Source organism: Chiloscyllium punctatum, chromosome 17 (assembly GCF_047496795.1).
Source record: "Chiloscyllium punctatum isolate Juve2018m chromosome 17, sChiPun1.3, whole genome shotgun sequence".
In the NCBI taxonomy this organism is placed as follows: domain Eukaryota; kingdom Metazoa; phylum Chordata; class Chondrichthyes; order Orectolobiformes; family Hemiscylliidae; genus Chiloscyllium; species Chiloscyllium punctatum.
Window position 1 is genome coordinate 58,505,907 of NC_092755.1, and position 11,566 is coordinate 58,517,472.

Below are 11,566 nucleotides of genomic sequence, written 5' to 3' on the forward strand. Positions count from 1 at the left end.
GCTCAGTATCACTGACAATCTCAAAATCAGCTCCCCTGACCCTTAGGGTCAAAGGTTTACTTTTCTGGCAAGTATCTAGTCATATAATAATCGTATCTGCAAATTATGGATTATTTGTTATGTGAATTGAATGCTGTACTCTTGTATATGTTCTGCTGTTTGTTTTGTCTGCCTTCATAAAGGTGGTCTGTAATAAACTTTAAGAAAAATCGGGGCTAAAGGGAAAACGTGGGGAAGTGGGATACGGTGAGTTATTCTTGTAGAGAGCCATAGACTAGACTGAATGACCACCTGTGCTATTATGATTAACTAATAGGTTGGTTTATCCAACAAATATGCAAAAAAGAGTAATTTAAATGTGTTTTGTATTTTCAATACAATAAAGAATAATAAAATATATTTCAACTAAGTAAATTTTTCCAAGTAATTTCTGAGTGTGGTCAGCACTCATCATAATGGAGTTCTAGTTCCATTGTCCGCTCTCAAGAAAGCTTGACTAGCTTTCCATATTTAGAAATTGATAAGTCAAAGTACAAATCATATCCTGCCATTTTTCTTCCACAGAGATGTAGATCTCTTAAAAAGCACCATTTAGTAGATTTGTACAAAAGAGGCCATCCCAAAATATTAGAACCAGTGTCCTTTCTGCAATGTGCTAATAAATTGCATGGTCTCAAACTGATGCGATATTTGGGAGAATGCCATCCTGAATAGATACTTTTGCTGGGAATAATTATTAATTTTTAAATACGATTTCTGAATATAGGTTGTTGAAATGATGTTTGCATTCTTAAAAAAACTATATATTATATATTTAACCTCTGCAAAGCTCCTAGGTTAAGTAATTGGAAATCCCAAAATGTTGATTTCTCCGTTTCTGTACAGAGAGTAGTCAGTAATCTTTATTTCTTCAGTCAGCAAGGTGACTCTCTGGAGTAATGTGAATTTTTTTCATAAAATATTATTGACTTTAATGTGTTTGTGTAATTGTCATTTGTTGATTGTGCTTATGAAATAAGTCAAAGCATTAGTAAGGTTGGATAACAGTGACAAGATTTTGAAATTGATAAAATGGCAAGCCTATTCCAGTCTGTAAGGTGCACATTCTTGTGTAAATTGATGTCCAGGATATTTGCTGTGCCCTGGATAGCAACCTGTGCAGGGAAATGTTGTCAGCTGCAGCAGCTTGAGCTGTTTGAGAGGTTTTTGAGAAGCAGCTGGTATCACTGCAGTGTGTCTGTGATGATACGAGCTGTTTTGAGTTGTGCATTTATAGCTGTGCACCACAGGGTACACAGGAAATAGCTGGCAATGCGAAGGTCAAAAAGAAAAAGGCATGTGGTGCAGGCGAGTCTTGAAAGCATCCCACTCTTCGACCAGTATTAGTAAATTCTGAATGATCCATCAGGGAGGTGCAGCCAGAGCTAAATCTATGGCTTTGCAAGTTACTTAGCTCTTCAGTGGAGTACAAGGAAGTCTGATAGACCAAAGGTGACAGGGGATTCTGTGGTTAGGGCACAAACAATTGTTTTTCTAGCAGCAAGCATAAACCAAGGATGGTGTGTAGTTTCCTTGGTACTGGTTCTCACTGAACAGCCTCAACATTCTGGAGGGTAGGGTGAACAGCCAGAGGTTGTAGGCCACATTAAAATCTAGACATGGACAGAAAGGAGGATGAAATTCTGCAAATGTTGATTAAGCATTAGGAAAGATAATAAAGATTGTAATCTCCAAATTATTTCCAACGCCATACACTAGTGAACATAGAAATAGGAGATTAGATCAGATACATTGTGGCTGGAAATTTGGTACAAGATGGAGAGCTTTAAATTCCTGGGATGCCAAGATTGGTTTTGCAGGAGGTAGGACCTACTCAAGCTGGATGATTTGAATCTCATTTGGGACAAATGTCCTTGGAGGGAAGTGTGCTAATGTTGTCCATCTGAGTTTAAACTTCATTGACAGCAGGATGTGATCCTGAGGGTACGCTCACATGGGATAAAATTAGAAATGGACATGGAAGACAAAATTAGTGGATGCACCTGGAAGGCAGAGGAACCAACCAAGTTTAGAAAATAAACTTAGTGTGGTCTATGGGAGCTACTTTTGTTTTAGGAGTATGGTAAATAAAGCAGATTAGCAGAGGGCATAGATAGAAATGAGGCAATATGATTTCATAACTATTAGCAAACCATAGCTTAAAGAGGGACAGGAATGACAACTCAATGTTCTTGTTTATAAGGTTTTCAGAGATAAAGAAGGATTTTAAAAAATGGAGAGGTTGATGTTAGTAATCTTGATTGGAGATACAATTACAACTTTGGAGGTAGAAGGAACACAAAAGGAGATTATGCCACTGAAACTGTACTATAGATCCTCCAAACAGTCAGAGGCAAATAGGGAGTCAATAAGTAAGTAAATCTTTGCAAATGCTTTAGAGAAACAGGGCAATAACTTTATCCTAGTGTTAACAGGGATAGTTTCAGCATGAAACAAATGGAAGGAGCAAAGCTATTGAAGTGTATTGAGAACATTTTGGCCATATGTAGCAAGTCCATTAAGAGAGGCCACAGAGCTGGACTTAGGTTTAGGCAATTAAGCTAGGCAGGTGGAAGGAAGTGGGTGTGCATTTTGTTGGTAGTGGTCATAATTCAGATGATCTTAATATAACTTTACTCAGCTGAGGAGTGATTTAGCAAAAGTGGCTTGGAAACAACTGCTTGAAGGTACGTCTATGTTAGAGCAGCACGAGTTGTTTAAAGGAGAGATTCACAGGACCCAGAGTAAACATGTTCCCACAAAGTAAAAGAGTGAGGTGGTCAAATCTAGAGCATCTTGGATGTCAAAGGTTACAGGTTAAGTTGAAGCAGAAATGGAAAGTTTATGTCAGACATTGTTAACTCCATACTGTAGAAAGCCGAGAGGAATGTAGCGAGTACAGTTGTCAGATCATAAGCAAAGTAGGAATATAAAGGAAGGGTATTAAAGAATATTGACAAATAAAATCAACAAGAACCCAAAGTAAATTGAGCCCATAAAAGATCAGAACCATAATCTATTTCTTAATGAATTTGTAATGTCTGTCTTTCCAGAAAATGGGGATAAATTCAGGCATTCTACCTGAGCAGTGTGATATATTGGATATGATAAACTTAGTGGGAGAGGAGGTATTTAGGAAATTAATATCCTTGAAAGTGGATAAATTGACAGGGCTGGCTGAAAAATACCTTCGGTTGTTAAAATAAGCCAGGGAGGAAATAACAGATTCTCTGATCGTTATTTTCCGATCCCCATTGGATACAGATGTCGGTTGGCTAACGTTGTATCCTTGTTTAAAAAATGAAGCAAGGGGCAGACCTAACAATCACAGGCCTGTCAGTCTAACCTTGGGCAACCTATTGAAACCAATATTGAGTGACAAGATAAACCATTACTTTAAAAGACATTGACCAAGAGCACTCTGTGTGGACTTATTAAGGGAAGATCGTGAATAAGTAAATTGACTGAATTTTTGGAGGAGCTAACACAGTGGATTGATCAGGATAGTGCAGTTGCTGTGGTCTGCATGAGTTTTAGCAGGACTTTTGATAAGAGTCCTAAATGGCAGGCTGGTTTAAAGAAAAACCCCACGAAATCCAGGAGAATGTAGCAAACTGGATATAAATTAATCCTGTTGCAGAAAATAATAGTTGTCAGGTATTTTTGCACTCAAAAGCTGTTTCTGCAGGTACTCAGTATGAGAAATCATACTTTTTGTGATATATATTAATGATTTGATCTTCAGTATAGGATATGATCAAAAATTTTGCAGACAACAACAAATTAGTGTGTGGTTCATAGTTTGGAGGGAAGTTGTAGCTGCAGGAAGATATCAATAGGCTGGTGAGATCGGCAAAAAATGGAAAATAGAAGTAGAAACAGAAGTGTGAGGTCAAACAAGGCAAAGGGATACACTGTTAATGGGAGGATACTAGGAGGTTTAAAGGAATGAAGGACCCTAATTTGCATGTCCACAGATTTATGAAGTGAGCAAGAAAGCTTGATAAAATAGTGAGAAAGGCACATACAATACTTCCTTGTATTCTCTGCCTCAGCTAATAAAGAGCAGGGAAGTTATGTTGTAGCTGTATAAAAGAACAGTTAGGCTACAACTTGAGTACAGTGTGCAGTTCTGGCCACATCATTATAGAAAGAATGTAATTGCATTAGAGAGGATACAGCAGAGATTTGTGAGGATGTTGCTTGGACTGGAAAATCACAGCTGTATGAAAAGATTGGGTATGCTTGGAATTGTTTATTTTGGAACAAAGGAGGCTGAGGGGAGATTTAACTGAAGAAAAAGGTTGTGAGCTGTCTGGCTAGAATGGACGAGAAGGACGACTTTGACTTAGGAGGTCAGTGACTAAGGGGCGCAAATTCAAAGTCATTGGTTGAAGTATTAAAGGAGAAGTATAGAAAAATGTTTTCTTCCAAGATTGGTGTAGGTCTGTGACTCACTGTCTGAAAAGATAGAGGCAGAAACCATTAACTCATTTAAAAGGTGTCCTGATATGCACTTAAAGATTGGGAAACTCCAAAGATGAGAAGTACTGAAAAATGGAATCCTCTTGTACTGTAATTTTTTCTATACTTCCTAAGTATCTGAAAAGGAGGAAGGTGCAGGAATATGATGTGAGGAGGGTGAGAGGGAGTTATAATATGTGAATCATTTCTTAGGAAGGGCTGGCATTATGGGTTGAATGCCTTCTGTACTGCAGTGATTCTATGATTGAATCCTCATCATGCGTTTAGATTACCTGCCAAGATTACTTTATGTAAACTTGTGATGTTATTAGGATCATTCAGGAAATTTCCTGAAAACCCTTTAACACAGATTGAAATTAGCCATGATAAAAATGGTTTAAAAAAAGTTCTACTAGCTCTACTGGTCAGCAGGTGCTTTGCTAGACGAGTGGCCATGCTGAGGACAATGGACCCTTCATTCGTTCAGTAGATCTAGAGTGAAGGAAACCTAACAGGAGAACTGAATGCATAGAGTGCTTCTCTATGACAGTGAGAAGAGAGTAAAATTTCAAGCTCTGAAAGGTCGATATGCCTATCTTTAAATATTTAGCTTCAAATTATTATAGTATTTTGTTTGAAACTTTCATATTTCAGTGAACTTTTGGGATATTAATTTGTACATTCTCTTTCTCTTTTTGCAGTTCAAGAGATGGTGGACAATCCTTATGATACACGGTCTGACAGTTTTTACTTTGTGGACAGCAAGCTGATTATGCACAACAAGGCAGATTACGCATATAATGGAGGACAGTAGTGGAACTGTTTAAAATGAATATATGTCAGCAATGATTCAGCTCATTCAGTCTAAGCCTGCATTGATGATGAAGAGGTGGCTTTTGGCTGTGAATTATCTTTTATCATTTCTATGCATTCTGCACTAGAGAAAAATTTAGTTATGCTTACTAATGGCAAAAGTGATTGAGATGGGGTTTGAAATTCCACCCACATTCCTATATGTAAGATGAATGCCTAGCTGTGATGAAAGATTCCTCATAATGAAAGGACCGATTTATATTTATAGTCAAATATTCATTGTGTGTTCACATGGCCTTGCACTATGTTTAGGAATGGGTGGAAGACACTAGAGGTAATTTAATTAGAGGACCAAATCATTTCCATTTATGCAAAAATAATTATTGCGCCTAGCTAACTTACTTTCTGTTACAATGCACATAAAACAATCCATTCACTTTGTGACCAAAGTGCAGGACTTCACATCTTAAATGGAGCAATATCCAAGACTTAACTTGAAAATATACAAAGAATGTTAGATATTTATCAATAGCTATAGCTTAATAGGTCTTAAAAGATTCGATACGAAGATTTTTCCAAATATTTTTAAAACTGAATGGAAGCTGTTCACAAAACATGGTAGTGCTTGCGTCCGCATCATCCATGGCATATCAGACAAAAGTTTTTGGTCACGCGTGTTTTTCTGTCATATGAATTAGTAGTTGTGACTGACAAAATGAGCTCATCTTATGGTGCTTAGTTTGACAGCAGTTTAGTTTTCTTTTGGTTTTGAGTACTCTTTTATGTAGAAATTATTGTAAACCCTCAAAGGTTCCTTAGTTAATTTAGTTTCTCTGTATTCTCCATCTGTTGCTAATCTTTGTCCAGCAAAATGTGTAGTACTTCCAAAGTTGTACTATTTAAAAGTCGACCTCTCAATCCAAAGACCGCCTTCCACATTCTGTATCAGAAACTGAATGGTAAGATATTTATTAAAAGCATTTATTCCTTTTTAACTTGCAAAATTCTCCTGTGTAGTTTTATGAGATAATGCATCATTGCTTATAAGCCAGAAGCGTTGGATATAAGGGAAATGGTCTGCCAAAAAAAGTCAGAATCTGTCAAAATTTACAATTTATTTTGAGCTATTGTGTGAATGTGAGTGATACCGTACAATTGCATTGATATGACTTGAATGTAAGTAAGTGATTACAGAAGAATATAATTGCTGCCTTTATGTTGCAAGGCACTGTTAGATGAAACTGAAATATTTCCAGATTTCTCAGGCTTTGGCTGTTTTCCATTGTAAGAAATGTAAAGGCAACCTTAAGCACACTTGGTATAGCTTTATTCACTATTTTTGATATTCCCAATTCTAAATCATCTTCATGTTCTGGTTCTGATTTCAAAGTTCAGAACACAACTATTAGAAACATTGTGCTTACAGATGCTTAAATCCAAATAACAACATTCTGAACTCAGTCTGAAATCTCCATTCTATAATTGTAGAACTGAAAAAGATTGCTTTGGAGAAATTTTAATGCTCATTAAGTCAAAGAAATGCCAGCATTCGCCCTGATGTTGAGTTATTTGTATTTAGCCTGGGCATGCCTCTTTTGAAATTTGGATATTATGGTCGAGGGTTGGCCATAGAGAATTTGGTGAACTTTGTAAGGAGGCTATTTGGCACTTAGCATACTGTTCTGAAAGAAAAGTCTTTAAGCATGTTAACAGAATGACACTGTTCCCATTGTCTTCAGTCCATTCAGTCTTTGAAATATATTTTTATTGTGTGTTGTTTTTAATTTGACAATCTTGTCATTGTCATTGATTTGTCAAGTTATAAATAGAATGTAACAATGATAATCATTTTCTAGTGTTAAAAGAAATAGTGAATACTGATGATACAGGGGATACTGATTTTAAAACTTCCATGAAATTAAATGTTGGCATTTATGGTCAGAAAAATGTATTAATTTAGAGACATCGTATGGTATTTTCGGTTAGTTTAAAACTGTTTGACATTTCTAGTCACACAGTTAATACCATTAGTATATTGTCTTAAGATAAGAACAGATCAGGAGTTCTGATAGATATTGTCTTTTTTAAGAAAATGTCAGTGAATCTCGATGAGGACTTTGCAACTTTACTTTGATCTATTAGGATTGGGGCTTCACTGACATTGACAAAAAATTAAATAAATTTAAAATCATAGTAGCTTTTGAAATTGCTCTTCCCAACATTCAACATTCTTCTTTTTTTCCTTGTCCATCCACTGGGAAATCGGACAACTGAGCAAAAACTACAGAAAAGGAAATCATAAAGCAAATCCTTGAATGTGAATTATTGATTGAATTTTCTATAGAAATGAGAGAAAAGGTTTTAGATGGGTTAGTCATAGAATGGCATCAAAGCTGAAGTTTGCCATTTGGTATAAACAAAGATGCCTAGTATAGTTTTTTTTTTGAAGAATGGAGGTGGTTATTGAATAAAAATTATTTTTTTTTAAAAAGAGACACATTTAACATCCATTGTAATTTTCACCAGACTGGTTTAATTGGGTTTTAGGTATTCTTGAAACTCTTTGATTACATACAAAATATGTTGGTTCAAGTACAGATTTGCTCAGCTCTGGCCTCTGAGCACTAAGTAACAGTTACAGGAAGAAGCAAGTATTTTTACATTTGATGGTAGAAACTAGGAGCTAATTTTGTTCTGACCACACTTTTTGTTTGACTAGACAAGACCGAAATCACTGAAAATATATCTCATGTAAATTAACTACAACTTTGACTGTAAAATGGTATTGCTTTGCAGTTTGGCACCTTTTTTATATTTTAATTGTATACTTCTGATTTCTCTTTCATCTTTGACAATGAAATCTAAGGTATTGAAGCTATGTTAGAGCCATTACCTGACAAGTCTAGGAGTCAGAATGGTGAATCCAAATGCATTATTTATGCTTGTTTGTTAGGCTGCTTTATTTAATAAGACCCACTATGTGTAATGCTCTTTCTACACCCCTTTACTTACTTTTATCCAGTTGTTCATGGAATTGTTTGTGCATAATTGAAATAAGTACAATCCTATATGCCTAATTTCTAATCTTTGAACTTGCATAGAAATGCAGTTGACAATGTCTGCCTTTACTTGGTGTTTTTAGGTTTGCATTTATTTATTTAAAACCATATCTGATAAGACTTTCAAAGGGAGTGATTATCAGTCTTCATTTCTGAGTCTGTTTCACATATAATTTACCCTACAAGTTTGAAGTTAGTCAGAAGTGGTGCAGAATGAAGACTGTTAAACTAGCAGAGTAAGAAAGTCCCATTTAAGTTCTGTCATCCTCCAGTAATTTATTTTATCCTTGTCTTGTGTGGATTGTAAGATATGCTGTTAAGTCTGAAAATTGGTAATACCTGCCTATAAAAAGGTGTGGGTTGGTGCCATTTAATACTTTTTCTTTATTCTCAACTTCATTTATGCAAGGTTCGTCTCTGGATCTCCTTTTTACTACTTATTTTAATAATGACATTTATAGTATATTTTGAGACCTGTAGTTGTGCTTTCAGAGTAACCATATGTCCAGTGGCATATGCTAAAAATGGGATAAAAATCTGAACTGTCAAAATTTTCTCAGCCATTGTTACAGTGAAGGTGCATCTTTCTGTGCATACTTATTGCCAAAAGCTTAATGACATTTATGTAGCCAGCTTTTCCAGAAAGGATACCACAAAAGGTCTAAAGTTATATCCACGTGTCCCAATAAAAAATCCATTTAAAGCCATGACATATGACAGCCACTCATGATGAATAATCTTAAATGAAAACATAAGGATCATGAATTAAGATCTAAGGATGTAACTGTGTTAATTCCCTCGCAAGATTGCTACATCCAATACCCTTCAAATTTGTTTAGCTGTGTTCTCTACTTAACCAGGATTGTTTGTATTTGTACAACCAAAGGTCCCATTGCAGTACCTTTTTGTCTTCAGCTGAACATTGCATGTAAAAATTGAGCACTCTACATGCCTTGTATGTCTCCACAGATACAAGATTTTCTCAAGTCCTCAAAAGAAAAAAAAGCTCACAGCTTTCTTTGTCACCCAAAAACATTTATTTTTAGGAAAAGTGGAAAATGATTCACAGATGCTTGCAATCTATTTGGCCCTCTATATTCGTGAAGATTGAGATGTTTTTGAATTTCTTTGTGGACTAATTCTTATTAGTCAATTCTGAAACCTTTGAAATATTTCCAGCTTACAGACTGATATTTCTGAATCTTTCTTTACTAGCATAAGAAATTGAGAAATTTACTTATTTTGAGAAGAAGGTTATAAGCAGATAGATTATTTGAAAAAAGGATGCAAAAACATGAACCCAGTTTTGTCTATTTTCCCAGTGCTAAGAATTTCATCATATCTCTTAGAATCTAAATTTTCAGTCTGTATGTGGCTTTCTTAGGATATATTAGCCATTCCTTTGAGAAGTATCCAATGTGGAACTTCGGCCAGTCAGAATGCAGCTTTCCACTGACACTGTTGCATAGATTTCTTATTTTGCTGTTTTCCAGATGGACTAACCATGCATTAATACAAAATGGGAGAACAGTAATTAAGTAAAAATGGAAGCCTTGCTTGATCGAGGGATCAAAATTATTTCCTTGCAGGCATGAAAAAAGGAAACTGGTTTATCTGCCCTATAGACATACAGTCAACATATCTAGTGCACTGACTTTGGACCGTTGACTCTCAAGGGAATGTGGTGGTCTCCGTATGTTGCATTTTCCACTACCTTCACTTCCAGAGTACGTCAGTGATTATGGCAAAATAAAAAGGTGACATTCTGTCAAGTATTGTAATTCATGGCCTGTGATTAATGACAAGCAGTCAGCTGGATTGCCAGAGTACAGCAAAGTGTATGTATGTATAGTTCTCATGATTGTTGTAAGCTATGGCTCTGATTGAATAGGGGTGAAATGTAATGTATGTGACATATTGCTGTTTCTGTAGATTGGAGTGTCCGAACATAATAGTAGCTTTCCTGTTCCGTGGCATAGACTAATTAAGTTGGGGCATGATCTAATACTCCAAATGGGAACAACTAACTACTTAATTTACTGTTACTTCATTCTGAGAATGGAATACTGAATGCAATGTACCTCCCATTCATGTGAATCCTTTGCTGTAAAGTTTGAAACTTCCAAAAGATATGTATAGTTCATTAAGAAAAAAAAAACTATTGAGAAAGTTTCTAAGAATACCATAGAAAATGAATTCTGAATAAGCTTCAGCTCCTAGAAATGCTTGGGAACGCATCCAGAATAATACATTAGGAAATTTTCATGGTGGTGGTACAACAGTTCTCATCTTTGTACTTTAGTTATCCATCATGCAGTCTCATCCATACTATTTTCAGAGTTTCTTCTATCTTGCACATTTTTAAAAAATAAAATGTTTCATTGCTTCCTCAACCCTCGATCTGTTCCATATTAGTACCACATGAATAGATGAGAAATGCTTTTTGGGATATTTTATGAAGGATAATAAATGTGGCTGAGTAAATCTTATATTTTTGAACTTGATAATTTGTTTACTATTTTCACAGGAAGTGTAAGATGCACAAATTCATATTTGTGACTTGATGCTTTGTAATTTCATTAGGATGTTGAGCTGTATTTTGTAACACCCTGTCTTAAATTTTTCATGTTTTAAAGTGATAGATGGCTTGTTTGTATAAAATGTTATTTTGTCACAAAAGAATAGGAATAAAGATTTTTGATTTTCAACTTTGTATTTATTGAAATATTCCAAATATTTGAACGTCATTTTGTTCTTCTTGACAAAAGGGGTTTTTATTCACATAGCCAGTGAGTGGACTGGAACAAGTCTATACTATATTAGATTTTAGGTGTTTGGCTTCATAAGCACAACGTTGTTGATTAGGTTCTTCGACAATTCACATTGTCATCTAACAGTGCCAGTGGAAAGGTTCCTCCCTATCTGGGGTGTTCTTAATCAAATTGAATAGGTGGAGCTCAGAAATCCTCCTGGCATGTGAGTCACCAGGGTAAAACAATTAGTGAGTTTTGAGAAGATTTGTAGCTCAGGTTGAGTTTCTGGATGTAAGTTTGCTCACTGAGCTGGAAGGTTCATTTTCAGCATTTCGTCACCATACTAGGTAATATCATCAGTGAGCATCCAGGAAGCACTGGTGGTATGACCCGCTTTCTATTTATGTGTTGAGGTTTCCTTGGGTTGGTGATGTCATT

General features: G+C 35.6%; 1 protein-coding gene across 1 annotated transcript in view; it reads left to right on the forward strand.

Moving 5' to 3' along the window:
* Nucleotides 1-11,083, forward strand: part of unc119b (unc-119 lipid binding chaperone B) — a 69,244-nt gene extending 58,161 nt beyond the window's left edge. The window contains exon 5 of the mRNA XM_072587252.1: nt 5,205-11,083. Within this exon, the coding sequence (XP_072443353.1) occupies nt 5,205-5,317 (113 nt within the window). The 3' untranslated portion in view covers nt 5,318-11,083. The remainder of the gene's footprint in view (nt 1-5,204) is intronic.
* Nucleotides 11,084-11,566: the final 483 nt, after the last annotated feature.